The 27892-nt window shown below is 39.4% G+C and overlaps 1 protein-coding gene across 2 annotated transcripts; it reads left to right on the forward strand.

Moving 5' to 3' along the window:
• Positions 1–27892, forward strand: LOC137873773 (neprilysin-like). 2 transcript variants are annotated; one of them, XM_068712175.1, is made up of 23 exons: positions 1–348; positions 3498–3674; positions 5092–5127; positions 6322–6483; positions 15854–15934; positions 16321–16416; positions 16509–16627; positions 16762–16830; positions 17328–17462; positions 17961–18062; positions 18166–18302; positions 18451–18544; positions 19312–19440; positions 22095–22193; positions 22297–22374; positions 22591–22694; positions 23057–23115; positions 23224–23343; positions 23697–23830; positions 24253–24318; positions 25051–25146; positions 25297–25373; positions 25566–27892. In XM_068712175.1, exons 1-23 carry the CDS (start codon positions 306–308, stop codon positions 25663–25665), a joined length of 2313 nt encoding a protein of 770 aa, XP_068568276.1. In that variant the 5' UTR covers positions 1–305; the 3' UTR covers positions 25666–27892. The 2 variants fall into 2 exon arrangements, with proteins under 2 accessions (XP_068568276.1, XP_068568284.1); XM_068712183.1 differs by lacking the exon at positions 1–348 and adding an exon at positions 2477–2709.

Below are 27892 nucleotides of genomic sequence, written 5' to 3' on the forward strand. Positions count from 1 at the left end.
AATTGCACCGTGCAAGAGTCTAATGGGTCGTTTGAATTCAGCGATCCTCCGTGGGTAGGCAGTTTTAGTGAAGGGTCTGTGCGCGCGTGTGTGTTTGTGTGAATGTGCACTCGTAGAATATAAAGCCAAAGAAAGAAGAATATTAAGGAGAGGGGGGGAGAGAGAGAGATAGAGGGAGAGAGAGAGAGAGAGGCGGGATCGGTTTGCGCCTTGTTGAAATCCAGGGTGAAGCACAAACAATAATCTGTCACAGATCGATCAGCACTTCGCGCCCGCTTTTTGGATTTGATGGATCAGTGGATGTGATGCCCATATATATCATCGACCGAAAATTTCCCGACACATCTGGTAAGTCGCTCACTCACCCCGAGCGCTTCTTTTTTAACGCCGTGCCATCTGTGTGAGTCTCCGTCTGTGTGTATGTGTGTGTGTGCGCGCGCGTGAGTGCATTATTTTTGCGTGTGCGCGCGTGCCGGCTGGGTGACACGGGGCAGCATACACCAGTTGATCATGCCACCCCCTTGGAATTCCCGACGTGCAACAGGAGATGAGGATCTGGCACGCATTTAACCGCGTCTTGCTCACCGTGTGTTCTGCAGCTGAATATTTTTATCACTGGAGTTTAACACCAGTTGCATTTGGTGCTATCAGAAAACATCTCAGTCTGCTGTCATAGAATCACAGCTGGGTATCCAAGCTTACTTTGTGGTTTTGGTTCACTGTATAGCAGCTGTAAGTGCTATATCCCTTTATTTTTCCTATTTCATTCATACTACTATCAATACCATTAGGAAAGCAATTTAAGAGGTGGACTTCATTCCAGCTAGTTCACAGCACCTTTGGGCATCAAGTCTTTTTAAAGTGATTTCAGTGTGCAGTGTGCAGCTAGGCCCAGTGCTGAAAGTTATATCCCAGAGAAGGTGTTATTTTAAGTTAAAGTAGGCCACATTCCTGTACTTATTCAAACTCAATTAAGTACATGACATGTTCATGGCTCTCAGAGATATAGGTTGTTAAAAAGTGACTTTGCACAAGTAGTGTGTGTACTTGTGTGTGTGGTGTGTGTGCGTGCAGACGAATGGGTATTTTCAGGCGTCTCAGTGAATGATGGGTTTAATTTTGAAGGGGGTTTGTGAGGTCCCACAAGACACGGGAACTGTTTATGTTTCAGATATATCATGACTGACAAAAAAAAAATTGTAAGAGAGAGTTTTTACACATACCTACCAAAACACGCTGAAGACAAATCATCAGAGCCACACCAAGAAAAGTAAAACTAGTGACTGCGTCCTGCAACAGGAGCAGTCACACCAGCAGCAGAAATGACAGCTCACTTTACAAATAACTCACACTCATATTAGGCCTTCTTCCCTCATTGAACAAACATCTTTAAAGAGCTGTGGTTCCTTAATCCACCCAGAAGCAATGTTGAGAGGGAACTGGAATTATCTGATTGTAAATGTGCACAATTCACAGAAAGAAAGCAGAAAGCATTATATAAGGGTGATGCATGCATGTACAGTTAGAGCTCCTTTAGATTCATATCTAACATGCCCTCAGCTCACTTACACATGATTTAGTACCTTTCTGTGTCAAGTGTCCATCTCTGTTCCCCCCCCCCCCCCCCCCCCCCTTAATTTTTGCACATTCCTTTACTCTATGTTTATGTTCCTTTTCCCTTTCAATAAATTTCACAGACGTTTTCATTTCTTGCCATGAAACTTGTCAGTATTAACGTAAATGAATATAATGCACAGCCTCTCCAAAGCTTACATGCACAAATGGTTTCATTAGAGCTGTGGGACTTCTGCCACTGTGAAGTGTTTGCTTGCTTGGCAAAGTTTCTGCCCTGTCCTGCAGCCAACCAGAGGCAGGTTGACAGGAAGTTGAGATTAACACATCAATTTGTGTCATTCCACTGTCCCGTCTCCTGTTTTTAGGCTTTTGATCATTCATTTTCTGCCCATATTTTTTGTTGCCTTTATGCCTGTCGTAGAATCACATCGTTCCCACACAAACACTGCAAAGGGAAAAATATCCATTACATACAGGGCCACCACTGACCTATAGTAAATCTTATGCTCCAGAGGGACATCATGCATGCTGTAGCCTACAGTGCTGGTGTGGAGTTGGGAAAGCAGCCTGTTGTGATTTAAACAGTAAAGGCAAATGACAAGCTTGAATAGTGACTGTAGTTTACTTTACACTGGGCAATTGTTTAGTCACGAAGAACAATGATAGAGGATTTGACATTCAGCAGGTCTGTGGTTATTACAGTAGGTGACGTTGTGTGCCTGTGGCTGTCTACTCGTTCAAAGGAAGCTAAGAGACTTTGTCCTTTGGTCAGGCGGCGCTCTCATCTCAGCCAGCACGCAGAGAGACCCACCCATCTGCACAGATGCCTCATGACACCAGCTTGTAAAAGTGTGTGTGAGAGCATGGCTGTGGATGTGTGCTTGTCGTAATTGCACAAGTGTGTGTGTGTGTGTGTGTGTGTGTGTGTGTGTGTGTGTGTGACTTCAGTAAGGGATTAAGGATTAATTGCCTTCAGAGATAGACTTAACTGCTTGTTACATGAACTTTGTAAAGTTCTCACTTGGCCCCAGAGCGGAAAACAACAGTGAGGAGCAGAGGGAAGGTCTCTCTTGTTTTCCATTCTTCAGAAGTGTGTGTTTCTTGTTTTTGTCTGGAGTGTACTGCCACCAGAGGGTAAGAACTTCTATTGTTCTTGCCTTTTGCTCCAATACTTGTTAAAACAATATACTGTTTGTCTTTGTTTTTTGTTTTTTTTTAGCTTATTTGCTTTCTTATCACTGCCAGGTGTCTTTTATCTCGCTTTCACTCTTTTCCTTTTCTTTTTTCAACTTGTGTCTGAAAAGTCTGAAGATTTAACTGAATGTTTGCCATTATCAATGACAAAATGCATATATTTTAATTAAAAATGGTATGTTGCAAAAGTAATATCCTCACATTTGAGAAGTGTTTGGCATTTTTGGTTGAAGGCTTCAAAGATGAATTGATTTTTAGATTTTAATTAATGCTGAAACGATGAAAATGTATGCGTTGTTGACAAATTCTTTAGTTCATCTTTGGTTCATGAATTACACTTGTATTTATTTTTTCACCAAACTTCTATGTTATCTATGTCTTATTGTCTTCTGTTTAGGGCTGCAACTAATGATTATTTTCATTATCAGTGAATTTATCCATTCATATTTTTCAATTAATTCATTGATATAATGTCAGAAAAAAAGTTAAACAAAATAAATAAATCAGAGCCGAAGGATAAATCTTCAAATAGCTTGTTTTGTCCAACCTACAGTCCAAAACCCCCAAATACTCAGTTTACAATTATATACACCAGAGAAGCAGCACATTCTCACATTTAAGTGTTTGGCATGATTGCTTGGTGAATGACGAATAATTGATTATCATAATTGTTGCTGACCAGTCGACAAATGGTTTCAGCTCTACCTCTGTGGTTCTCCCTCTCTCAGGTGAGTTGATACAGCCGGCAGCTGAAGGAGGAGTCCTGAGAATGACGGAGAGCAACCCCCCCAAGTCGGCTAAGAAGCCCCGCTGGACCTCCCTAGAGGTCGGCCTTATTACTATTGTCTCCTTGCTTTTCATCGTCATCGTCGCCCTCATCATCCTCTTTGCCACACAGAAGACTGGTGAGTTTTGAAGAGAGAACAGAGGACAGAGTGAGAAATATATGTAAACCTGAGTGGTTCCTAGATAAACAGACTTATGTTAACAAAAATGTAGTAAACCTGAGAAAAATAATGTCATGCAATCAAAAACTTTTATGTCGGGAGCCATTCAGCTTAGAGGACATTCTCTGTTTTTCTGGTCACCGCAATATTAAGTGAGCTTTTAAGAACTTTTGAAGTTCAATTCCAGCTGAGTTCATGGTTAATAGCAAGCACGAAGGAGCGTGCTTGAGAGCAGCATTTTGTTCAGGTGAACTGAAGACACTTGAGCTGTGTGCTTTTAAAGCATAGTGCAAAAGTACAACCACTGAGCCAGAAAGAAGAATGCAGTGTGCAAAGGTCCTTTTTAGACTTTCCTTTCTGTTCTCAGGCATTTTCAAACAACCATGTTTACCTCAAAACATTGAGCTTATTTAAAATTTAGACTTTTCTGTAAATTATGAAAAATGATGTGTCTAATATCTTGCTGTAAATGTCATCAATTCAAATGGATCATTTAAAATGAAAACAGTGAACTCAAAGACACACCCCCACCAATTTGTCCTCACTTTGGGAAACCAATCAAGCCTGCTTCATTCAGATCAATTTCACAATATGAGTATCACATGGGTTTTTTAGTTGTTAATATCCTGACCTTGCTTGCTTTTTCCACTTTTATATAAAAATGTATTACGCTAGTACTGACACAAAGTCTTTGTTAGGTAACTGATGATTTATTAATCATTAGTAAGTCCAAGGATGATGGATCACCGAGATGTGGTACAAGAAAAGCTATCTACTTGTATGACATTGAAAGGATAGTAAACAGCTTATTAATAGATCTACGTATTCATTACTGACAAAATGAACAACTTGGAAGTTCAGCAGGTCAAAAACCTGTCAAAAAGCCAATCAAATGTAATCTCATGATACATACAACATTGGTTGTCCTATTTTTGTGCGTGTATTATTATCGTCCGCAATCTTGTTGTTGATAAATGTGTAAGCTGCCATGTCAGGAAGATGAGAACGTTTAATGACTACGTTTGTACCTGTGTGCACTCAACTGTGTGCACACCATGTGCATTCACACGTAACACATGAAGCAGTGTATTTGTGGTCAAATGACAGCTCACTAATGTGTGTGTGTGTGTGTGTGTGTGTGTGTGTGTGCGTGTCAATATATGTCAGACTGAATTTGATTAACAGTTTAGCACCTAAATTATTCTAGACAGAATGAAAGCCACACTTCTAAGTAGTTCGGGGTTATACGTGTGTGAAATGGCGATAATATGAAGTAAAAGGCTAAGATGAGAGAGATGAGATGAGAGAGTGAGCGTTTGACGTGATGACAGCAAAAATTCCACTGAATAATGATTTGTTTTGCGTTTTCCTACAGATGAAATCTGCACATCAGCTGACTGCACGCAGTCAGGTAAGCATTGTGTCTGTTTTTGTTTGTTCGTATGTTCTCTTTATTGTCTCAATAATAGGGTTTTGCTTTTTCCCCAGAGGGGGAAAGATTGTGGAAATTGAGACTGCTGCAGAGACCCAGGGGATTTTTAGACACACTTAGAGAAAATAGCCACTTCAATTGTGAATATTTTGCCACTAAGTCAAAACAGTAGTCAAACAGGAACAGTCCTGATCAGCAGAAACATGTTGCAAAGGGTTATTGTTCTCGGATCAAGAATTGTACAGGAGAAGTTGTGAAACTGGTAATGTGTATAAGCATGTATGTACAGCTTATATGTGTGCAGCGTGTGTCCAAAACTGAAATATTTCAACACATCCAAGCTCTTATAACTTGACCACATGATCCCATGCTGCGGAAACCTTTTTGTATCACACAAACCCAATTTCAAAGTCTCTTACTATAGCATTCCAGTATATTGTCCTAACACTTCTTTTATTAATCCTTTATGCAACAACCTCTTAAATATATATATTTTTTTTCACTTCAGTAGACATTGTTCATAGAACAACAGTTTAATTTTCATGAAAACCACTACCACAGTAAATTAAAGATATATAATTCTTCCTCTAGTTTCCAGCAACAGACGACCAATCATTTGCGATGCATTTTTGGGAAACCAATGTCCCAATTCAGTCAGATTTGACTGACAGACTTGTCACTAGAGATCTGTCAGCTGCCTCATGTAATTTAATTGCAGCTCAAAAAAGTTCACACATTTTCAGGACTGGTGCCAAACTTAACCCAATCAGTGCCATGATACTGTTTTACTTTTACTGTGGTTTATGTGCTGGGCCGGACAGGCACAATGACCTCCGCTAAGGAAAGCTTAGTGAGCATTACAGTTGCCGGTAGGTGGATTTTGGTACCGTTAGTCAGAACTTGTCAGCTTCCCTTGTGTTCCCAGTGTTTATGCTCTGCTAGGTTAACTCTCCAAAATAAAGCAAAAAAGCATATTTCCCAACTATTAAATGATAAAATGACGCCCTGCATACAAACAGTGTATGTAGTTGTCCATAAAACTGATGAGAGGACAGGATATTGTTTGAGTCGGTTGATTTTGCATCATTCTCCTTTATCCTGCAGTATATTGAGGTCTTTTTAGGTAAGCATTTCCTCCACTTCACAGGGCTTGTTTCCTCTCTGTCCTTGCAGCTTCTCGCCTCATTGAGAACATGGATGCCAGCGTGGATCCTTGTGACAACTTCTACCAGTACGCCTGTGGGGGCTGGCTGAAAAAGAACATCATCCCTGAGACTAGCTCTAGATACAGCACCTTTGACATCTTAAGAGACGAGCTGGAAGTCATTCTCAAAGGTTAGACACCTACTCGCACAAACAAATCAAGATCCACATACAGAAAGGCCGTAACACATACAGGCAGGGGTACTAACTTGTGAGTATTGATACTGTATTTAGTCCATGGTTAAGAGTTTTAAAGCTAGACTAGTAAGTCCTCTTGCATTGTAAGAGGACGGAGAACAGCTTGATTAAGTTCCTCGAGAATATGAGCTGAAGAGGGCTGTTCTTCAGGGACTGCAGCGCTATAGATATCATGGATGCCATGGGAGTTTGGCTTCAGTAACACCATGTGAGTGGAGAATTTGTCAACAGAACTGGCATTATCAGTGTGTGTGTGTGTGTGTGTGTGTGTGTTGCTTTCAGGCTGTTTTCTAAAGACTAGGCTGTGAGAAACAATCTTCATTGCAAGTTTGCATTTGCGTGTGTGTCTCATGTGTTTTGCCAGCTTTCAGCAAACATTAGAGTCTTGTTAGTGTTCTTTTGGCAAGGTTGATATAGAAAGGGTCACGTTACACTGCATACGTGAGAGCACTAGTGGATTTGTGTGTGCACGCCAGGGTCCATACTTCACTTCGACTTGTCTGTGAGAAGGCCAGTCGCGTCCTGAGCAGTGGGTGCTAAATCTTCGAGGCGCACAAACTTTCCACGGACAACTGGAACTCTTCTTCTACCGTAAATTTACAATTTATATGCCGGTGTCCTTCCACTATGAAAACGACAGTGCAGCTATACTGCAAGAGTAATGGAGTGATTCAGAGGGTTGAGATAGATGGATCCTTAGTGGGAAATGAAAACCTGGGTTTAAAGTTCAGCCCGTCTTGTGGACTCAGATAATTTTTACCACCCCAAGCACTTTATCTGTCCAATCTAGATGGAAAAACACACCGTTGTGTCTGGGACAGCATTTTTTCTTTTTGCCATCTGGCCTGTGATGACAACTTATTTTTCATAAGGATAAAGCTGAATGTGGGGGGTAATGACTAGATGTCTTTATTCAATCCAAAATAAGATATGCATGACATTTAGTCTTAATTGGTCATACCACATTATTGTTTGAAAGGATAGTGCTGCATATGAAATGCTATTGTCTTTCTTTCTGTACTGACAGCTCTCACTTTCCTTCTTCTTCTTCTTGATAAACTCCTTTTCACAGATCAATACAACATTCATTATGGTTTAGAAATTGCATGTAATGGTCGTTATTAATGTGTATACCTTTTCTTTCGAAGTTGTTTGTAGTGGCAAAAGTGCATTTTCATTCACTCTGCGTAGTGTAATTATAAAAGTGTGCTATTGAAACTCTGGCTCTTTTTCCTTCACAATTATTTACTTGAACATGAGCTTCTATGTGATTCAGAGAGCTCTAATTAGATTCCTAACAAACATGACATGCTGGTATGCAGGTTGCTAGAAAAAAGCATGTATGCAACTATAAGAGTTGTCAGAAAAATTATGCATATTAACTTTTTGGTGTATTGTACATTGCCAACAACTTATAGCCCATCTGTTTTGTTCTGCTTTGCTCTCTTCTGCTCTCTTCTACATGGTTTAACACCCATAAAAATCACACACAAGGGGGAAAAGTAAAATAAACATTGCTCAAAATGGGCTCATTTTTGGCATTGTGTTACTGTATGTGCACGTACATAGCACGTCTCTGTGTAAGTGTGTGGCGTCATTTCACACTTTGTTGTACTTGTACTACACCTAAGCAGATTTATCAGAGGTCTGAAAGCAGGGATAGAGATACAAAATGCACTTCTGCAACTAATGATGAAATATTGGACAAAGTGCAAAGGTTTAAGTTTTAAAATCGTTGACTTAAGTGATCTAAATTCTGCGTTTACCGCAGAAAGGAATGGAGCAGCTAAAGAACTGGTCTTAATCATTCAACAGCTTAAATCTCCCCACCAACCGTTGTTGTTGTGCTCATTCCTTCAGGGTGTCTTACCAGTCAGAGTTGGAATGCCTCCGACTGTACTGTACACACACATGTTCAGGTTGACTTTGTGTGTTTGGGTCTGTGTGTGTTTTAGAGAGAAATAAAAAGGGAATGCTATGTATCTAAGATCATACTTTATATTTCTAACCAAGGTATGTGTGCATTCTGTTTTCTTGAACATGTGCAGTAACAACGAGACATACTAGCTGTCAGAATTAATTTGACTAGTGACTAGTGCGAGGCCTCAGTAGAGCTGTGACCTCTACTGTGGATGTGACATCAAACATGCAACCTCTGATCTCGGGACTGGCTGCTGCCACCTGCTTGGATACCACCACCCGCTGACAAGCGGATCTTTTTTCCTGTCAACAGCTGCAGGGGCCTGGAAACACCTGGACTCTGCAGCGCTCTAGGCTGCAAGACGGCAATAAAAAAGGCTGCGTGCATGTGTATGTGTGTGAATAGCTGTGTAGATTTGTGGTTGCTTGTAAATGCCTCGGATTGTTCTCTGCTGCTGTAAAAGGCCATAAATGATTCATAATGAGGACACCGATTGTGACCACAGCTTTGTGTGTGCATGTGTTTGTACGCGCCTGTGTGAGCTTGTTTTTCCACCTCCCCCTACTCAGGTGTGGCATACTGTGCAATAATTTACCCAATTGACCATGAGCATTTTAATTACTTGCTAGTTTGTGTCAGGGGAGGAAAGGGAAGGAAGAAGGACAACAGACAAAAAAAGAGGGAAAGTAAGGATTTCAATACTGAGGGGAAATGAAAGACAAAAAAAGTGTGATAAAAGAAAATAAAGTTGAGAACTACACAGAAACCAAGGTGCTTTGAGGAGAGGTGAGGAAGAGCTCTGTAGCCAGGAGGATAGGTCACGAAATGTGAAACAGCATGTGGAAGTAATCTCCAAGCTATAGGCTCTATGTGCGGACATCCATCCGTGCTTGAGCACGTGCGTGTGAGCACACTGCATCTCTTCTGTATTACACAAGGTGCTTCTGACTCCAGGTCTAAATCTCATTGAACAGAGAAAATTCTCGCCAGAGGCATGCAGCACAGGAACCAGCTTATGTTTCTTAGAGAATTTGGCATCACCAAGAGCATCGAAGCATGTCTGTGAGGTGGCTGTGACGATAGAATAGTGGTTAGATGTGAGCTGTTTGTCTGGCATGCAGCTAATAGTCAGAGACAGAATGTCTGTGTTTTTCCTGTGATAACAATAACTGAAACAGAACTTGCGTCAAACAATACAGACTGCGATAAAATTTTTCTGCGATAAATGGTTTATTCACATGACCTTCAAAATTCCAGTCAGAACCATTGCACAACACCATTAATACCGTATTTCTCATCAACATATCAAATAAGGAAAGCAGACCAGACCTTTGTGGCCAAGTAAAATACTATGACTATTAATGCAGCAATTCTTGGCCAACAAAAATAAATTGAATAAAAGATCCTGAATTGAATATGTTTTCTTGTCAGCAAGGATGCTTATGATTAACAGGAAAGAGTTTAGATCTCCATCAGGGTAAAAATCTGGCCTGTTTGCTGTTTCTCAGCCAACACTGGATATTTAGACTTTGACTGAAAAGATGTTACTGAGTCAATGGCATAATTGGTATATGGTGCACAGTAGATGTCCAATGTTTGGCTTGATCACAGGGCCAGTGGGTGTTGTTACTGAAAGCTTATATATTTCCCACAGGACACTGTTGAGCAGGAATACTGTTTTCAGCAACCACTGTAATGATGTTACCTGACACCATAGTTGCAAAATGGGATTGAACTGGTTTGTTCCCATTTTCTTACAAAAAAAATAAAATAAATAAAAATAAAAAATAAAAAAATTAAAATATATATATATGAACCTCAATCAAGTAGTTATGGGAGTTTCTATTGGGCTAATGTACTGGTTGGAATGGCAATTTAAACTTGTTCTCTGTTCTTTTGTCAAATTTGTTTCCTCTCAATGCAGTCTTTGTTTTGTTTTTCATGTTTTTATACCACACACAGAACAGTAAACAGCTCTGCTTTTGCAGATTGAGACTAATCACTCTCATGAAGTGTCAACTCATTTCAGTCTCAACTTCATTTAAGGTTTCTGCATGTATACTAAAATATATGCTTCATGATGATAAATTAGAAGCAGAACTCTAGTAGGAAAAACACTGCAAGTGAAATGCCATTTGGAACTAGAAGCAGTCATGGATAAATGGCAATGCAGAGAGAAGAAACTCCAAATTCAGATTCTGTATCATGCTGAGTGGTTTGGCTCAAATTGACGCGATGTCTCAAACAAACATCAGGTGGCACAAAATCCATTCTCAAATAAATCCAAACACGCACACACATGGGGCGAGAGAGAGAGAGAGAGAGAGAGAGAGAGAGAGAGAGTGATAGGTTAAGCCTCTGCTGTGGTTAAACATTAGCACCAGGCAGTCAGTAATCCAATCATACACACATGATCTGTGCCCTTTTGCAGGAAGCGCCCTGTGAAGGATCCCTATCTCAGAACTTCATTAAGATTAAATGAGCACATAAATAGTGCACACATGGTAATGAGAAAATGGAAGGATTAGAAAAATTAAAGGATAGAAAGAGGCAGAAGTGAAAGTCAGTCATGCAATGAGTGAAACAAGTAGACATAAGGGATATGAATGACTCAAAGCACTGAGCAAATGAAAATAATTGAAAAAGAGTATGATTAAATATGGAATTAAATTTAGAATATCTTGGGGCTGCTAAGTTGAATGAGACTGGATATTTGATAAATTATGCAATAACAAAAGGTGTTTTGAAGACACGATGATCTGATGTGACGTTAAATGAAATTGGAGCTGAAAGAAAGGGATAAACCTTGTTTTAAATATGCATTATCTAACAGTCTTTATTGTGATTGGGCCTGCCGTTAACTCCTGAAAATTACAAAGAAAGAAAAAAAATCAAATTTTCCTCATTTTTATCTTTTGATCCCGACTCACTGTGACATGAATGATGGACTCAGGGGAGAGTTTGCTGTCAAGTTGGCTGTGCAATTGAAGATCCATCCTCTTTCCTGTATTGATCTTGGCATTGCATTGAGATGTGCTGTTGGATGGTGTATATCTGTTGATCCTGATGCAACATAGGAGTTCAGTTTATCAGTCACCAGCAGTACTGAAACCATGAGTTGTGTGATAAACTCAAAGTCAAAAAGTTTTCCTACATGATACCCCTTTACAGTGTTTTCTTTTAATTGGTAATGATATTTAAAGTTCATGATCTTCAGAAATACTTGATGATACCATCAAATCTGCCAACAATCACTTCTAAATCTCTCTACTTTTATCTTGTTTGTTTAATCTGAACACTATCTGATCATCATTTAATGCAAGGTTATGTATTTGAGTATTTCTTGGCCGGGGCCAGTAACTTCCTGAAGTCTCTAATAGTTGCCTGACAAGAAATAGTCCAGAACATATCTCTACATAAAATGACAAATTGTTGTTTTTTGCACTTTGGTTTATGTACTGATTAAACATGAGGTAAAATATGTTAATATATGAGCTTTATGGTTTCTGGTAGGTGGGTTTTTAATCTTTTAATAGTGCCAAAGTATCTTACAGTCTTTGTTCTAAGCTAAGCTAACCAGCTGCTGGATGTAGTTACGTTTTAAAAGATTGTTACTCTAGGTTCTATGAGTACAGACGTAGCCCTCTAAGAGCTGTCGCTATTGGGTCCATCCCAGTGCGCATGCACAGTTATGAAAATCTTTTTCCAAGCCTTTGTGCCCTGTACGGTCTGCTCTTAAATCCACATGCAAATTTATCTTAATCCTTAAATTATTGTACAAAAGTAATGGATACAAGCATTGTACTGAAACACACAGCTTTACATGGCAAGCTTACTTGGTGGATGTCAACAAGTGGCATCTTTGTGAATGCACACAAGTGGCAGATTCCGATGCTAAGCTATCTGATACCCATGATTTATAGCAATCTTCAAAAAGCTGTGAAATGGAGTACTTACAAATGCTACAAACAGACAGAGAATAAACTAATGTTTGAGCTCCCAATCAACAACAATCCAAATGCATAAATCGGAACTAGTTGAGAAAACATATAATAAATTCATGACACACCTTGCACATACTACAAAGCCAGAATTTGTGAATAAATAAAAAATGTAAATATACAAGAATTTAGAATGACAAACATTTTTATATGTGGAATTCATAAAAACTTTGCAATTTACATTTTGTATATACATGACATTTGTCACATGTTCTTAGACTTAAAACAGTTTTACGTCTTCCATTATACATAATGCAATCTGAAAGAACAAATGGACACGTCATGAGGTTTTCCATATATATATATATATAAAATATATGATTATGCTCTTTTGTTTTACATAATGGTTTATTTGTCAGTTTAGTTTTTCCAATTAGTGGTCAACTGTGGATAAGTGGACTGTGGCTAAGTGGAGAGCAGGGTTGTCCTTCAATCAGAGGGTCGGCTAGTCGCATGTTGATGTGTCCTTGAGCAAGACACTTAACCCCAAAATTGCTCCCGTAGCTGTGCCTATGGTGTATGAATGTGATAGAATCTGAATTCTCTAGCTAAAAGCATCTGGTAAATGACTGTAATGTAATGTAGTGCTGCTCCAATGAACCATATCATAACCAGGTGTTCAAGGGATCCTTCAAAATCTCACTGTACTTATTATTTCCATGTAAAAATGTCTAAAAAGGACTAGACCTATTTTATATATATTTTTTAGTTGTGTATGTACTTATTTTACACCAAATGTTTTCAACAAAGTTCAAACCAAATACAAAGAAATCTGTAATTCTATTAAAGGTACAGTAAAACTGCGATGACATTGCAAACTGCAGTGGTGAGTCACTCTATTGGTAACCATTGTTTGTACTGCTCACGAGTGATGGAGCATAATTATTCAACGAGTATGCTGCACGTTCTGTCGCTGAAGCTGTCCACATTTAGCTACAGTGGATGTTTGAGTAGTTGACTCATAATAGTAGGCTAAGTTACCTGACTTGGGTAGTTAATTAGCATTACTTGCGGCTGTTTCATTGAATAAAATGACATAACGTGAATGAATTGAAAACATTACCTTGTCCTTGAACATGATTTCTAAATCACGTCAACTAGATTTTCTTCAACAATAATGGTTGTTTAAAAATGAGGACAACAACAATGAGGACAACAATTGCCAGATCCCACTCACGATGTCATCAAAGTCCATCTTTTGTTATTGTTTTGATTGAGAGACACCTAGCGGCTGAAATTACGTACTGTGCATTTAAACAACTGTGTGCTGTAAATCGTGATGGTGGGAACCAACTTGCTGAGGTGACTCAGTCAGGATTTGAGTTCCTAATCCCTGATTATACAAAATGTTGAGTTTTGCACCGATTGACTGATCATCAGATAGTTTAAGCTGAAGTTGAGCTAAAGCTTCAGGTAGTCATTGAGTGGGTGTGAGGATTTCACCTAAGGGCACAGAGTTTGGAACACTATCACAACAAAACACTCGCATTCACCATGGTGGTTTTTTGCAAATACCGAAATTACCATGTGGGTTGAAACTTGATGATCACTCACTCTCATGATCGATGCTGCTGAAAAGTGTCAGCGCATCCTGAAGGAATGGTTACTTTTTAAAGCTGCAATATGCAACTTTGTGCCTTAGGTTAGAGCAGGAAAAGTGTATTGTTGGTCCCACTCTCCTCCCCCTCAGTTGAGTACGTTTACATACTTATCACTCATTTTGATTAGCTGTCTACCTAGAAACTCTGGCCTGAGGCTGAGCTACTGGCGTTCATGCCCACAACAGGTGTTGAAGAGGCAATGAACGCAGGCAATAAAACAAGCAATGGTGTTCACTCTTGTTTTCAAATGGCCTTTTACTGCCACACCTTCAGCTTTACTGCGTCCTGATTTCGTTCCAGCTTATTATTTTTGCTATGACATCCTTACTCTGAGGTCACTGGCCTCACCTCGATTACATGCTGAGAATTCACTTTATAGCAACCAGGGATGAAAATATGCATTGCATATTGCAATTTGTGTTCTATATGACAGTGTTGACCTTTACAACAAATGATCCAAATAATCTTAACCACTCAAATGCAAAGATCACTTGCACTGCAACTAATACATAGTTTGTGTTTAGTCATTTAGTCAATCCTTCAAAGCAAAGATTGGCCGTGCATAGTATAAGGGAACAATTTCTGACTGTGCACTGGTGTACTTGCTATTGATGTGCGTTCCTGGTACCTGGTCTATAAATTAATTAATGTAACGTTTCAGTGCATTCAGTGTTAGATAAAACGTTTGATCTGTTCAAAGCTGGCATGTGTACTGTTGCACCATTTCCAGAATAGTGGAAACTGACTGGCTATGTTTGTTTAGTAAGGGAAAGTGAGCATTAAAGTTGCAATGTGTAAGATCTTGCCAGAATTTGAGTTTTGTTAGTTTTGTCTATTGGATTAAATCCAAAGTGGTGGAAACGAGAAAATGACTTGCACCCTTGCCTCATCCACCCCACAGCCAGGAGACTACTTAGCAGAGAGTAGTGCGTGTGGCAGCTTTGGGAGATGGACACAGACCTATAGTTAGTAGTCAGCTCGAATTCAGAATTCAGAGTAAATCCCAGCTCCGGCAGTCTGGTCTGCTTATTTTGCAGGCTGAATCTGGGTCGTCACAGCGACCCAAGTGAAGCTCTGGATGCATCGCACGCTCATCTCCCAGCAATGCAGTCCCTCATAGGCGAGGAGAATGATATGAAACATAAGTCATTCCCTTATCTCTGCCACCCCAGACTCAACCCAAGAAACAAACTATCTTTTTTTTTTTTTTTTACCGATAACTGTACATGTATTGTATGGAGCCAGTTGTATTAAAGTGCATAGAGCAGGTGGCTTGCACAGTTACACAGTGCACATTTAAAGACAGTTTTGTCATTATACACAATCTTCAAAAAAAGATGTAATCTGAAAAAAAGTTTCTTCCTTATGTTCCATAACATTTATTTATGCATGACAGCTTTAAAGTTGATTTTGAGTTTTTTTGTTCTTTAAATTCAGTCATAATATGTTCTTGTTTCTCCCCCGTGGATTAATGTCATGTTGTGTGTTGTCACTGGTTGCTATGGATTGCCACAGTTTGAAGTCATTACTTTATTTTAGCTGGGGCTTTCTGACATAGGGACAGACATCGTGCCTTAATTAAAATGATGAAATGCATCTGGACGACAGCTGGATGCTATATTGAATCAACAAAGATGAAAGAATTATGTACCTAAGTTATTACGCCCCTCTCTCTTTTCTCTTCCCTCTGTTCCCATGTATGCTCATTCTTCCTTCATCATTCTGTCTTTGTCTTTATTTCTTTCCTTCATGCTTGCTCTGTTTCTCTGCTCTATTTGTAGGTGTCCTTGAAAAAACAGTGGAGGGTGAAGCCACTGCTCTCACCAAGGCTAAGACCCTTTATAAGTCCTGCACCAATGAAAGTGAGTCAACAGGCATCAGAATTCAACACAAACTATTAATTTTTTTTATCTTCTATTGTCTTAAAATCTTTCTTACAGTCATCAAAGGTTCTGTGTCTCACTTTGTTTATTGAATTGTTAAACTATAATTAAAAACCTGTAATCTTTATCAATTATTAGTAAAATGTATTGATCCATTGATTGATCCAAATAAATACTTTCTCCAAAATATTTAGCTTTGAAGTGACATCAATAAACCCCTCAAATGTCCCCAAATTGGAATAGATTAATAAGGCTTGATAACAAGTACAATACATGGACATGACTTTTGAATTTTAATTGGCATAAAATAAATGTATCCGTTATTGTAAACAGATTTTTGCTTGTTTGTATACGTTTCATGTAAGGTTTAATCGAGCTCAGAGGAGGGGCTCCTTTGCTCGACATGCTGCCTGATGTGTTTGAGTGGCCCATAGCTGTGGAAAACTGGGAGACCGACTATGGTAGAGTATTGTTTTCCACTGTCACGCACAGAGGATGTTATATACAGGCAATCCTTTTCTTTCTCACTTTTCCTTCCTTCTCCTTTACTCAGGTAAAACATGGAAGTTGGAGAACGTCATCGCCAAGCTGAATGAGAAATATGGGACTCAACTCTTGGTTAACTTTTTTGTCGGCACCGATGACAGGGACTCCAATTCTCACATCATTCATGTAGGTGTGAAACTGTAGCAGAAAGCCACACATCATTTCCATCCAGCTGGAAAATAATCACCCCACCAATTTACTCCAATCTGATGTCTTTATCTCAATACATATGTATGTTTTCTTGTCTTCCTCTTTGCCAGTTTGACCAGCAGACAAGCCTCGGCCTCTTGTCCAGAGATTACTACGCTTGCACCGGACCCTACGCAGAGGTACTCTTAAAGTGTACAAACATGCACATACACACTCTTGTAATATAATTAAAGATTTCAACCAATGCACGATGATAACAGCTAAAAGTGTTTATTTGGGCCAGTGCCACTGAGTTTGGGTTTTATGTCCCCAGGAGTTTATTACGGTAAACCTGATGCCCAAAAAATGGTGAGGGCATCAGTTAAAACATAACTATCTGACATGACTTTGTGTTTAGTTCTACACTTGCATGCATTCATGAGCAGGTGTGTATGGATAAATAAAAATGTGCTCTGAGGCAGTACGTGATAATTGAAGTCAAATGGGCAAAAAAAACAACGGATTTGTTTTTGTCTCAATCCAGAGTGCAATTGGGGCAAACATTCTCTGCTCTGGTTTTACTTTATGACTTCCATGTACTCCTGGTCATTGGTTAAATTTAAACTAGCGACCTCCTTTCCTTCCTGTTAAAGTAAATTCAAGATATGATTATCATGAATGAGTGTGTGTTTGACAGGCATGTCGGGCCTATGAGCAGTTCATGGTTGACCTGGCAAAGCTGATTCGCTCAGACCGGAGATTGGCCATCAATGAAACCCGCATCAGAGAAGAGGTGACACGAGTAATGGACCTGGAGAGGGACATCGCCAATGTAAGCATGCATTCACCCTTTTTCCCAGCAAAAGATACCTTATCTTCCATCCTAGCTTCACACAACAGGAGGATTTTGAGAGCAAACGGCTTCTGACAGAATGACCTTCCACTCCTCCATTTGTAGCCCAAACCTCTCTCCTGCATGTGTTTGTGGCTCCAGTCTGGAGCAGCTACTGTGTAAAACAAGCCGTTAACCAGCTTGATCCCTACACAACAACTTTTCTCAAACACCAACAGGTTTCCACACTCCACGTTTGTCATTCTGCGCTGGTTCTGTCCTCTGCCACGCTTTACTTACCCTCTGCTCGGCTGCTGGCTTTTACAAGACACCCACACTGTTCAAGCCCTGACATTTACAGAACTGAAGCCTTCTGGGACTCCAAATATGTTTGTTGCTGCTGGACCTGCACTGCAATTGTACACGTGTCAGGAAACAGGAGAGTTATGTTGTGACAGCATTCTTGATTTTCCACCTCTCTGTCTTACTCACTCCAAGGCTACTGATACTCCAGAGGACCGTAACAACCCAGTGTTGCTTTACAACAAGATGGAACTAGGTGATCTGAACGCCAACTTCACCCTTGAGGTTGAATCCCAGGTAAAAATAGACTCCTTGTATGTCCGAATTTGCTGTTACTTTTTCATCTCCTATCCTCTTTCTAATGCTGTTTTTTCCTTTGTCTGTGCTCTTGGACTTGAAGGTATTTAATTGGAGTTACTTTACAGCAAAGATAATGGATACAGTCAACATGAGCGTTCCTGACACAGAGAAGGTCATAAACTACTCCCCCAACTATTACAGACGACTCAACCTCATCTTGGCCAGATACAACAAGAGGTGTTTGTATGAGTCTGTAGTTGTGTTTGTGTATGATAGCCTGATTGTGGGGGCGGGAGTGCACTGCGATGAAAACGGCACATTACTGATATATCGTAGCTTTGTGTGAGTAAGGCAGTTTCTTTTAACATCCCTCCTCTCCTCGCAGGGATCTGCAGAACTACATGGTGTGGCGTTTTGCTATGAACATGGTGGTGGGCCTGAGCAGAAATTACAGGGACACCAGGAAAGCCTTCCGCAAGGTACATTGCCACTTCATCTTTCTGTAGATAGCCTCTATAAAAAGATTCTGATATGATGATAAGATTTTGCAATTGTAAGCATTCTGTTTGTAGTTGACCAATAACGTTCGGGCAGGCTTTGGTTCCATGTGGGTAAACAATCCGTGTGGAGAGCAAAAGAGGCGGACCTAGCAGCTATGATTTCGATTTTTATTGGCTTAAAAATTAGCTTGTAAACTGATTGTGACAACATTCCAGTCGGTTTATTTATTTATTTTTCTGGGAATGTCATTAGGATTGCAGATATTTTGTCTTGAACCACAGTGGTGGGCAAAGTCAAATTTTGACCTGCCAGTGGCACCTGAGGAAAAGTTAAGGGATCACCAAAGTCATTACAAATAATTCAAGGTTTACATTTTTGTTTTCAAAAAGCAAAAATGTCAACCTCTTTGTGGCACTGGGTGAACAGTCATGGTATCACCAAAATCAGTAGAATTCATCTTCTGGGGACCATGAATATCTTCATTAAAAAACTCCATGACAGTAGTGGAGCTATTTCAATCTGGATTAAAGTTGTGCTCTAATAAACATTTCCACTGCATTCACATTTTTCCTCTACATTTATAACTGAAAATTTCCCCTCCATCCTGTTCCTTATAGTCCTATAGTGTAATGGTGATGCTACATGAAGGTGCAAATAAAGAATTGTCACAAGTCTCTTTAACCAACATGCTGAGTGGTTTATGCTGCATCTCTAATTGATCGGTGCCTCGTAACTTTCCCTGCAGGCTTTGTCTGGTACTACGTCAGAGGCAGCCGTGTGGCGACAATGTGCACTTTACGTCAACAGCAACATGGACAATGCTGTGGGACGACTGTATGTGCAGGAGGCCTTCTCTGAAAAGAGCAAAGAACTGGTCAGTAGGGGGTGGATTATGCTTTAAATTCCTTGATAGACAGAGAAGATTCTGTGTAATAAATATTTTTAATATTGAATGTTATATTATTAATATGAATAGTTTTATTGACACTTCGACACTACTGAATCATGGAAATGAATCTGCATTTATTCAGTTATTGATAAATGCAGTATTCGAACATAAGTTTTGGATGTTAAGTGTGTTTTTGTGTCTTACTCTTTTGTCACATTTGTGTCATGTGTCTTAACCACAGTTCTGTATTTTCTGCTTGCACTCATTGAAAGCAACTGAAGTTGTCCTTGTTATCACCCCCACACCATTGTGGCTGTGTGTCAGATTGTGAGTCAGGTGCAATCATGCTGAGTGTCTCACATGCCGTAAATCTTCTGGACCTTTCCCTTCTCCCGCATGTGGATTTCCCATTGCACCGAGTACATGTTTGTGTGTTTGTGTGTGTTGAAAGTGACACACAGCTCCGAGTACGTACCAACACCCATTTGCCCAAATACATAGCCATAGAGTGTGTAATTGTGCTAATTGTGCTGAATTGACTTGCAGCTGGCACACATGCAGCATTCCTTACAAAGCTTCATTTCAGATATAATCATTAGTGGAATGTAACTTTTTACAGTACTTTTACACAATTACTGTACTTCTACTACAAGATTGTAGAATTACTTATACTCTACTGAAGTACTTACATTAATGCTACTTCATACTAATACTACCTCACTATGATTTAGAGGCAGACATTGCAAGATTTAGTCAATTAGCTATAGTTACTGCTGTAGTTCCTTTTTCTGATAAATATTTCACAAGCAAATGTCATCAACCTTTACATTATGATTTTTTACTATAGATAAAATAATGACCAACTAAAACAGTAAAATACTAATCATACTAATCTAAAATATAATATTTAATAATATAACACTAATTTTTTTCAGCATGATGAGTACTTAAACTTTTGATTGTTAGAGTATATAATGAATGCTATTTATCAAATGTGCTTACATTACATTACATTACAGTCATTTAGCAGACGCTTTTATCCAAAGCGACTTACAATTCAGTATCTATCCACACACCGTAGACGCAGCTATGGGAGCAATTTTGGGGTTAAGTGTCTTGCTCAAGGACACATTGACATGAGACTAGTAGAGCAGGAGCCGGGGATCGAACCGCTGACCCTCTGATTGAAAGGCAGCCCTGCTCTCCACTTAGCCACAGTCACCCCCGCTTACAAATTGTTTATGCACAACTTGCGTACTTATTTGGAGAATTACATCGCTATCAATAGCAGTGGATTAATGCCCATAATGGAAAATCATCACATTTCAAACTATCATGATACATACAGCTTAACTAGGCTTACCATTGCATTATAAACCCTGCATTTGACCCATGTCATTTATATTATAGCATTTCACATGCAGATATATGCACACATTTGCATGCAACCACAAGCATCTATGCATGCATACAGGACACACACACACACACACACACACACACACACACACACACACACACACACACACACACACACACACACACACACACACAGTTATGTATGCTTAAAGGTTTTCAGAAAAGCCTCATCAGTATTGTCCCTGGTGGTTTGTGGCGAACCACAGTGTGTTGTCCGAGTGGTCATGGAGTGTGTAAGCGAGGGGTCTGCTGATATGATGAGACACTGGAATGCCTCTGTCAGCTTGTTGAGGTCTCAGAGAACAACTTCAAGGAATCTAGAAAGTCAACCTTCACTGTCACTGCAGTTTTTAGTTTTTTTCCCTTTCCTATTTGCCTTTCATTCTTGGTTCAGCAACTTTTTTGTGAAACATTCTAATTTAGTTTTTATTTTGTTTGTGGACAAGATTTAGCCTTTTGCTCTCCGATGACCATGGTACAGTACATGGTTTGCACAGCATTATGCCATCATGGTGGCGTCAGTAAGTCTGTCTCTCAGTATGCAGGCACATTCTTGTAAATACTATAACTCAAGAGCAATACATTATATAAACATTAAACATTGCACCGCAGGTTCCCTCTGAAAATTGAGCTTTGGATGTTGATTTTGGGGCACCTACTGTGTGAATTTGCATATAAAAAATCTCACTATTGTGAGAACTCTACATTCGTGTCAATATGTTACATGAAGACAAGTCATAAAGCTTTGGATTATTTCAATAACACAAAATGCAACCCCAAACTGCTATACTACTATATTAAGACAACAAGTTGAGTCTTAAACGCTGTAGAAATGTCCCAAAACTATTTTATTAGTATTTCATCTGTCCTATTATTCACATTACACATTACCACATGACCAGTAATAATACCCAGGTTCACCACACTTCTACTAAGAGGGATTCTAACCCAAAGTGTGTCTTCTGTACATTGATATGTGACTATATAATGATGGCTCAGGGAAGTTTATTTTTTGACTGTGTTGCACAATATGTTGCAAGATTTTGTGTGTGTGCTTTCCACTGGATCCTCATGGCAGATCTTATGAGGAAAAACTCCCACACTATACTGACAGTTGGTATCTTTTCATGATATACATTTGATTGTCAAATATCAGTGACGTATTTATGATTTATCATTCTCTCTTTGTGTTTGTGTGTGTGTGGGTGGGTGGGCATCAGATGGAGGAGATGATAAAAGATATTCGGGAAGTGTTCATTAGTAACCTTGATGACCTGACCTGGATGGATGCAGAGACCAAGATAGCAGCTGAGGAGAAGGTATTGGCTGGAATGAACTGTCTGTTTTATTGTATTGTACTCTATTTTATATGAGATGACTCAGAAGTTTGTTTATCAAATTGTCTCCTCTATTTTTCTGCAGGCCCGAACTATTCGGGAACGGATAGGCTATTCTGACAACATCATGGATGACAAATATCTTAACAATGAGTACAAAGATGTGAGTGTCTGAAAAGATGTGATTGTGAATGTTTTTCTTCTTTCGCGGAATTAGTGTAACAGAATACAGAGTGGGTTCATCGTAGCTGCGTATCAGCTCTATGAAAACATCTCGATAAATTCTTGGCTTTGGTTTTGCTGGAGAATATATGACCAAGTGTTGATAGCTCTCATCGAAGCTAATCCTCCTGTTTCTCTGGCTGTGTGTTGGTGCTAGCTGGGGTACAGTGCAGAGGAGTACTTTGAAAACATTCTGCAGAACCTGGAGTATGTGCAGAAGAAACGCCTGCGGAAACTCAGAGTCAAAGTCAACAAAGAGGAGTAAGATCTAATTGATATAATTCTGGGGTCAGGATTAAATCATTGCTCTGTAAACAGCCGTATACAAGTTGTGTAGTAATTTAAAGAGGCAATGTTAAGTGTTTAAGTTCTTAAAAATAAATTACTTATTTGCTTATGGTGCTTGTGGGTGACACACTATCTTGCATTTAGCACAGTGCATTCTCCCACACAAACTCCTACTCACACATACCGTTCCGCCTTCCACTAAGCACAGCAGCATTGCTAATATTAGCTTGCTGTTATTGATCACGGGTTAATTCTAATATAAAATGTGAATCATGCTGAACTATAGTGCTCCTTACTGTATCATTCTTTAATTCCATCCTCCCTGTTTTCTGCAGGTGGGTAACTGGAGCTGCTGTTGTCAACGCCTTCTACTCACCCAGCAAAAACCAAATAGGTATTTTCACATGTGCACATGCAAACATACATTTGTGCAATTATTCAACATTCTACATTTTGTAAAGTTTTGTGAAGACATACCTATTTTGTTATTCCCTGGTGTCAGTTTTCCCTGCAGGTATCCTCCAACCGCCTTTCTTCAGCAAAGGCCAGGCTAAATCTCTCAACTATGGTGGCATCGGCATGGTGATCGGTCACGAGATCACACATGGCTTTGATGACAATGGTATGATTTTCCACACTGTTGCTCTCTGTTTCTCCCAGAGGCAGTGTTGGCAGATTATAATACTTTGGATAGAAATATTTCCCTTTCTGTAACTGGTACCACAGAAAACAAGTCTTTTGAAATGTCATTTCTTTGTGCTGCCTCAGATCATTTTCCACAGCATTAATTTTCGTTGGGTTATGTGAAGTTATTATGTTCAATGTCAGGACTCTTTTATAATGATATCCACAACTGCAAGCCACCCAGAAATCCAATGGGAATGGTGGTTGGGCTTAGAGAAGTGTCACAATCCTTTTTTTTCTTGTTGATAAAATCCAACCAACCAACCTTTCATGCATTTGGCTTTTTTTTAGGTCGTAACTATGATAAGGATGGTGACCTGAAGGACTGGTGGACACCAGGGTCCACTAATAGATTCCTCGACCTGTCGAAGTGCATCGTCAATCAGTATGGCAACTTTTCCTGGGACCTGGCCAATGGACTACATGTATGTCTTCATAGACAATCTCTCTCTCTCCTTCTTCTTTCCACAAGTTCTCATAAAATGTAAATTTACTCAAAAGGTATTCCCAAAACCTTGCTCATTGTCTCATTTATTTGCTTTCCTGTTACCTTTGCCAGCCTATCCATTTCTATCTTCCCCCAGTTTTGCAGGCTCATCTCTTCTCTGCTTAAGGTGCCTTTAATATTCTGTGTTGACATGTCAATCCCTCTCCCTCTCTTTGTTTCTCCTCCTCTGTCCTATTGCTTTGAACAATGGTTCATTTATCGCTGGGACAATGATTTCTTGTATCCCAAAAAAAGTGATATCTGTGATTTGCTGACATTACAGTAGAAAAAATGACCAGCTCCCTCTGTCCTTTTATACTGCCTATTTATGTGTTTTCCCTCCTTATCTCTCCACTCTAGTTAAATGGTAACAACACCCTTGGGGAGAACATTGCTGACAATGGAGGGATACGGCAGGCATATCAGGTAATGAGCTTGAACACAAAAGGGGGAACTCAGTTTATAAGCCCTTGTTTAAAGATGACAGAGGATGGGATTCAATATGTGGTTTGTTTTTGCCATATGCTTGCTAACATTAATAGATCAAGAGATAGATTAATAGGTCATTTTAGCTATTATAAGCACCAATGAAAGACATTATGTTGCTGCTGATTTCATCAGTTTTTACCATGGGTGAACAGAGAATTGGCATTCACAGATTAATATGCAAGACTTGAGATAATAATTCTTTAGATCAGCTATGATTTCATGTAGTATTTGTATTTCATTTATTTACATTACAATTGTCAATTTGGGGCAGTGGAGATTTGATTTCATTCATGAGTAACACAATTTTTCAAACAGGCAACATGCCAGTATTTTATTATTAGTATTATTATTGTTTCATGCTGGCTTTCTATTACCCAAAGTGACATGAATTAGCATTGACATGATAATTTAAATGCTGGAAATATAGATTATTATTAGATGCTGCAGCAACTTTCAAAATATCACAATAAACCAATTGTAATTGAGTTGACCAGGCTATTTCGAAAACAACACAGTTGTATTTTTAGCACACATGCAACAGCCCAGTATATGAACTCTATAAGAAGTCTACAGGAAGTATCCACAGAAATAAAACATTTTGATGAAGACAACAGAATAACAACCAAAATTGGAACAATTTATATAAAATGTCTCATATTAATACTGCAGGCCTATAAAAACTATGTGGAGGAGCATGGAAAGGAGCCATCACTGCCCGGTATTGACCTCTCCCACAATCAACTCTTCTTCCTAAACTTTGCTCAGGTAGTTTATGGATGTATGTTTGGATTGATTGATTACTTGACTGATTAATTTGCTTGATGACTGATATATGGATGGATGATTGTAAATAGTGCAGTATATTGTACATTGCATTGGTCTAATGAAGTATGATCCTAATCTCTGTTATTTCAGGTGTGGTGTGGAACACATCGACCAGAGCAAGCTGTTAATTCTATTAAAATAGATGTCCACAGTCCAGGGAAATTCAGGTAAATTAAAACTTGTTTTCTGTTACATCAATGTGCCATGTGAGGCAAAGGGCAGGAACCAAATTACAGTAGTATCTAACATTTTAAAACCTCGATAAAGAATTATTTAAAAAAATAGAAATTCAATTTCAAGTAACCTTCAAATACAGCAACTTAAACCCCAACCAACAATCTCCTCTGTGTGTGTTACAGAGTACTGGGCTCCCTTCAGAATTTCCCAGAATTTGCCAGAGCATTCAACTGCAACAAGAGCAGCTACATGGTCCCTGACAACATTTGCCGTGTGTGGTGATCCACAAACGTTTGGGATGGGGACAGTTCTGACATGGGGCGTCCCTGTCCCATTGTTCCTCACCCCTCTGACTGTTGGAACACTCATAGGGGCTACAGGGAAGAGGAAGCTCCCCTTAGCTCTTTACTGGATGGACCAGGGCTGGTGGACTGACACTGCAGTATGCACTTCCTCCGAGGAAAGCAGTGGACTGTACCCTCACGGACAAGTGGAGCACTGTCTCTCCGACTCTGATACTGTAGTTCATTCAATCAGCCTGATTATTCTGCTACTCACTGGATACAATCACTCCTTGTGTGTGTGTTTTTTTTCTCTCTCCATTTTGATCTTGTTTTACTCATCATTTGTGTTCAGTCAAAAAACTGTACTTGTCAAGAGAGGGACGGACAGACAAATGTGCTCAAATCCACTGGCATATGAATACACCACCCACCCACTCACACTCATACACATCTAACGGGGCTGAACCACTGTACTGTATGTGGGACTAAGCTGTATGCCTCTCATAAAACCTCAGCTGGTTTCAGCCTTCATCTACATGCTGATACGCTCTACAATGCATCCATAATGTACTCTTTGTTAATTTGTATAACCAGATTAGATAAATTATTCCAGATAATCTGAATTTGCTGAATAGACCAGTAAGTATTTAACCCTAATCATATATTAAACAATACTGTTCTATATTTAATGATAATGACTTAACTGCAGTTGAAAGGCAGCTGTTGTTCATTAGAAGTATGTCCAATAAACCAAATTTTAATTTTTACCTTTAAGATGACAGGTGGTCATGAATCATTGAGCTGACAATCGACACCGGACCCTTTTTATACGTTCACTGAGCCTCCTGTGTGTTTCTGCGTGGATGTACGTCTCAATGTGTTGTCTTTTTAAGTCATTATGATTGCTGCCTACTGTTTGTCAAGCAAATTGGTATGCCTTACATGATCTGCTGTGCTGCTGTGTCTGAGAGTGTGTTTATGCAGGAGAACAAAGAATAAGAAAGTGTATCATTAAAGCAATAGTTTGACTTTTTAACAAATAGGCTTCTTTGCTTTTCTTGCAGAGAGTTAGATGACAATATCGTTACCACTCTCATGTCTTTCCTCTACAGCCAGCAGACGGTTAACCGCTCTGTCCAAAGGTAAAAAAAGATGGCTGCCAGCATATCTAAAGCTCATTAATAACCACGTTACTTCTCGTTTGTTTAATTAGCACAAAAAACAATATGTTGTGGTTTACAGGGCGTTATGTGCCGGACTGTTTCCTGGCTGGGAGCAGTGACCTCCTGAAGTCTCCGCCAGCTGCCTGGCAACCTGATGGTGATGACAAATCTGAAGACTTTGAGTCTTTACCCTTCCATTTTTCTATGGATCAAACTAACTTAATTGGTTAGCTTTGAATGTGCTGGAAGGCAGATTTGGTCTTACCTTTGGAGAGAGCCAGGCTAGCAGTTTCCCCTGCTTCCTGTCTGTATGCTAAGCTAACCATCTCTGTAACTTTATATTTATGAGAAAGATATGAGTGGTATCAATATTCTTACTCAAGGCAAAAAAGTGAATATGTGTAATTCACAAAATGTTGAACTATTGGAGAAAGGTGTAGAGATATTCCAGTTTGATCTTGGTTTAATCACATGAAGAGTGTCGTGTGACAAATCTTTTTTTTCATTCTTTAAGACATTGAAGCAAAAGTCAATTGACTGGCGATAATATGATTACGCTTTCGAGGGATTTATCTATTTTAAACTGCGGGCTGAGTCTTTGCTGGAACCTAATGGATTTTTCAACTACATTTTTCCGAATGCAGAAGGTTTTATCAAGTTAGTGGATCACAGTTTAGCATTCGTGGTTTTGTATGGCTTTATTTTCAAAGTGTAACTGAAGCTGGTAGTTAATTGTGGAAATTTTAGCCTTTGCCTTTTCTATTGAAATTAATGAATGCTGCACCATGATCATGTAGACCACTTCTTCAGACAGTATACAACACCCTTCGTGTCCAGCCTTGTGTTGTTTCCTCATGTGTTCATTGTATGTGCAATCTTTCTGTCCTTGTCACCGCTGCTCACTCCCTCAGGCTTTCTTTCTTTCTGCCTCTCTCTCTGTCACACTCCACCTGTAGAAAGACAGATATACCTCAGTTGCCTGTATTTAGATACTTTATAACAATGACTGATAATCATCTTGAGGAGCATTCTTTTTCTTTCAAAATAAATATTTAAATAACA

The sequence above is a fragment of the Cebidichthys violaceus genome, unplaced genomic scaffold (genome assembly GCF_023349555.1).
Source record: "Cebidichthys violaceus isolate CVI_PGR_0920_01 unplaced genomic scaffold, fCebVio1.0.p SCAF_1, whole genome shotgun sequence".
Classification (NCBI taxonomy): domain Eukaryota; kingdom Metazoa; phylum Chordata; class Actinopteri; order Perciformes; family Stichaeidae; genus Cebidichthys; species Cebidichthys violaceus.

Bases quoted from the DNA above. Each gene is read 5' to 3' on its own strand.
- LOC137873773 (XM_068712175.1), top strand. From the start codon at position 306: ATGCCCATATATATCATCGACCGAAAATTTCCCGACACATCTG. The intron at 17,463-17,960 runs GTAAGCATGCAT...ACTCACTCCAAG, and splicing joins TGGAGAGGGACATCGCCAAT to GCTACTGATACTCCAGAGGA. The intron at 19,441-22,094 runs GTCAGTAGGGGG...GGTGGGCATCAG, and splicing joins CTGAAAAGAGCAAAGAACTG to ATGGAGGAGATGATAAAAGA.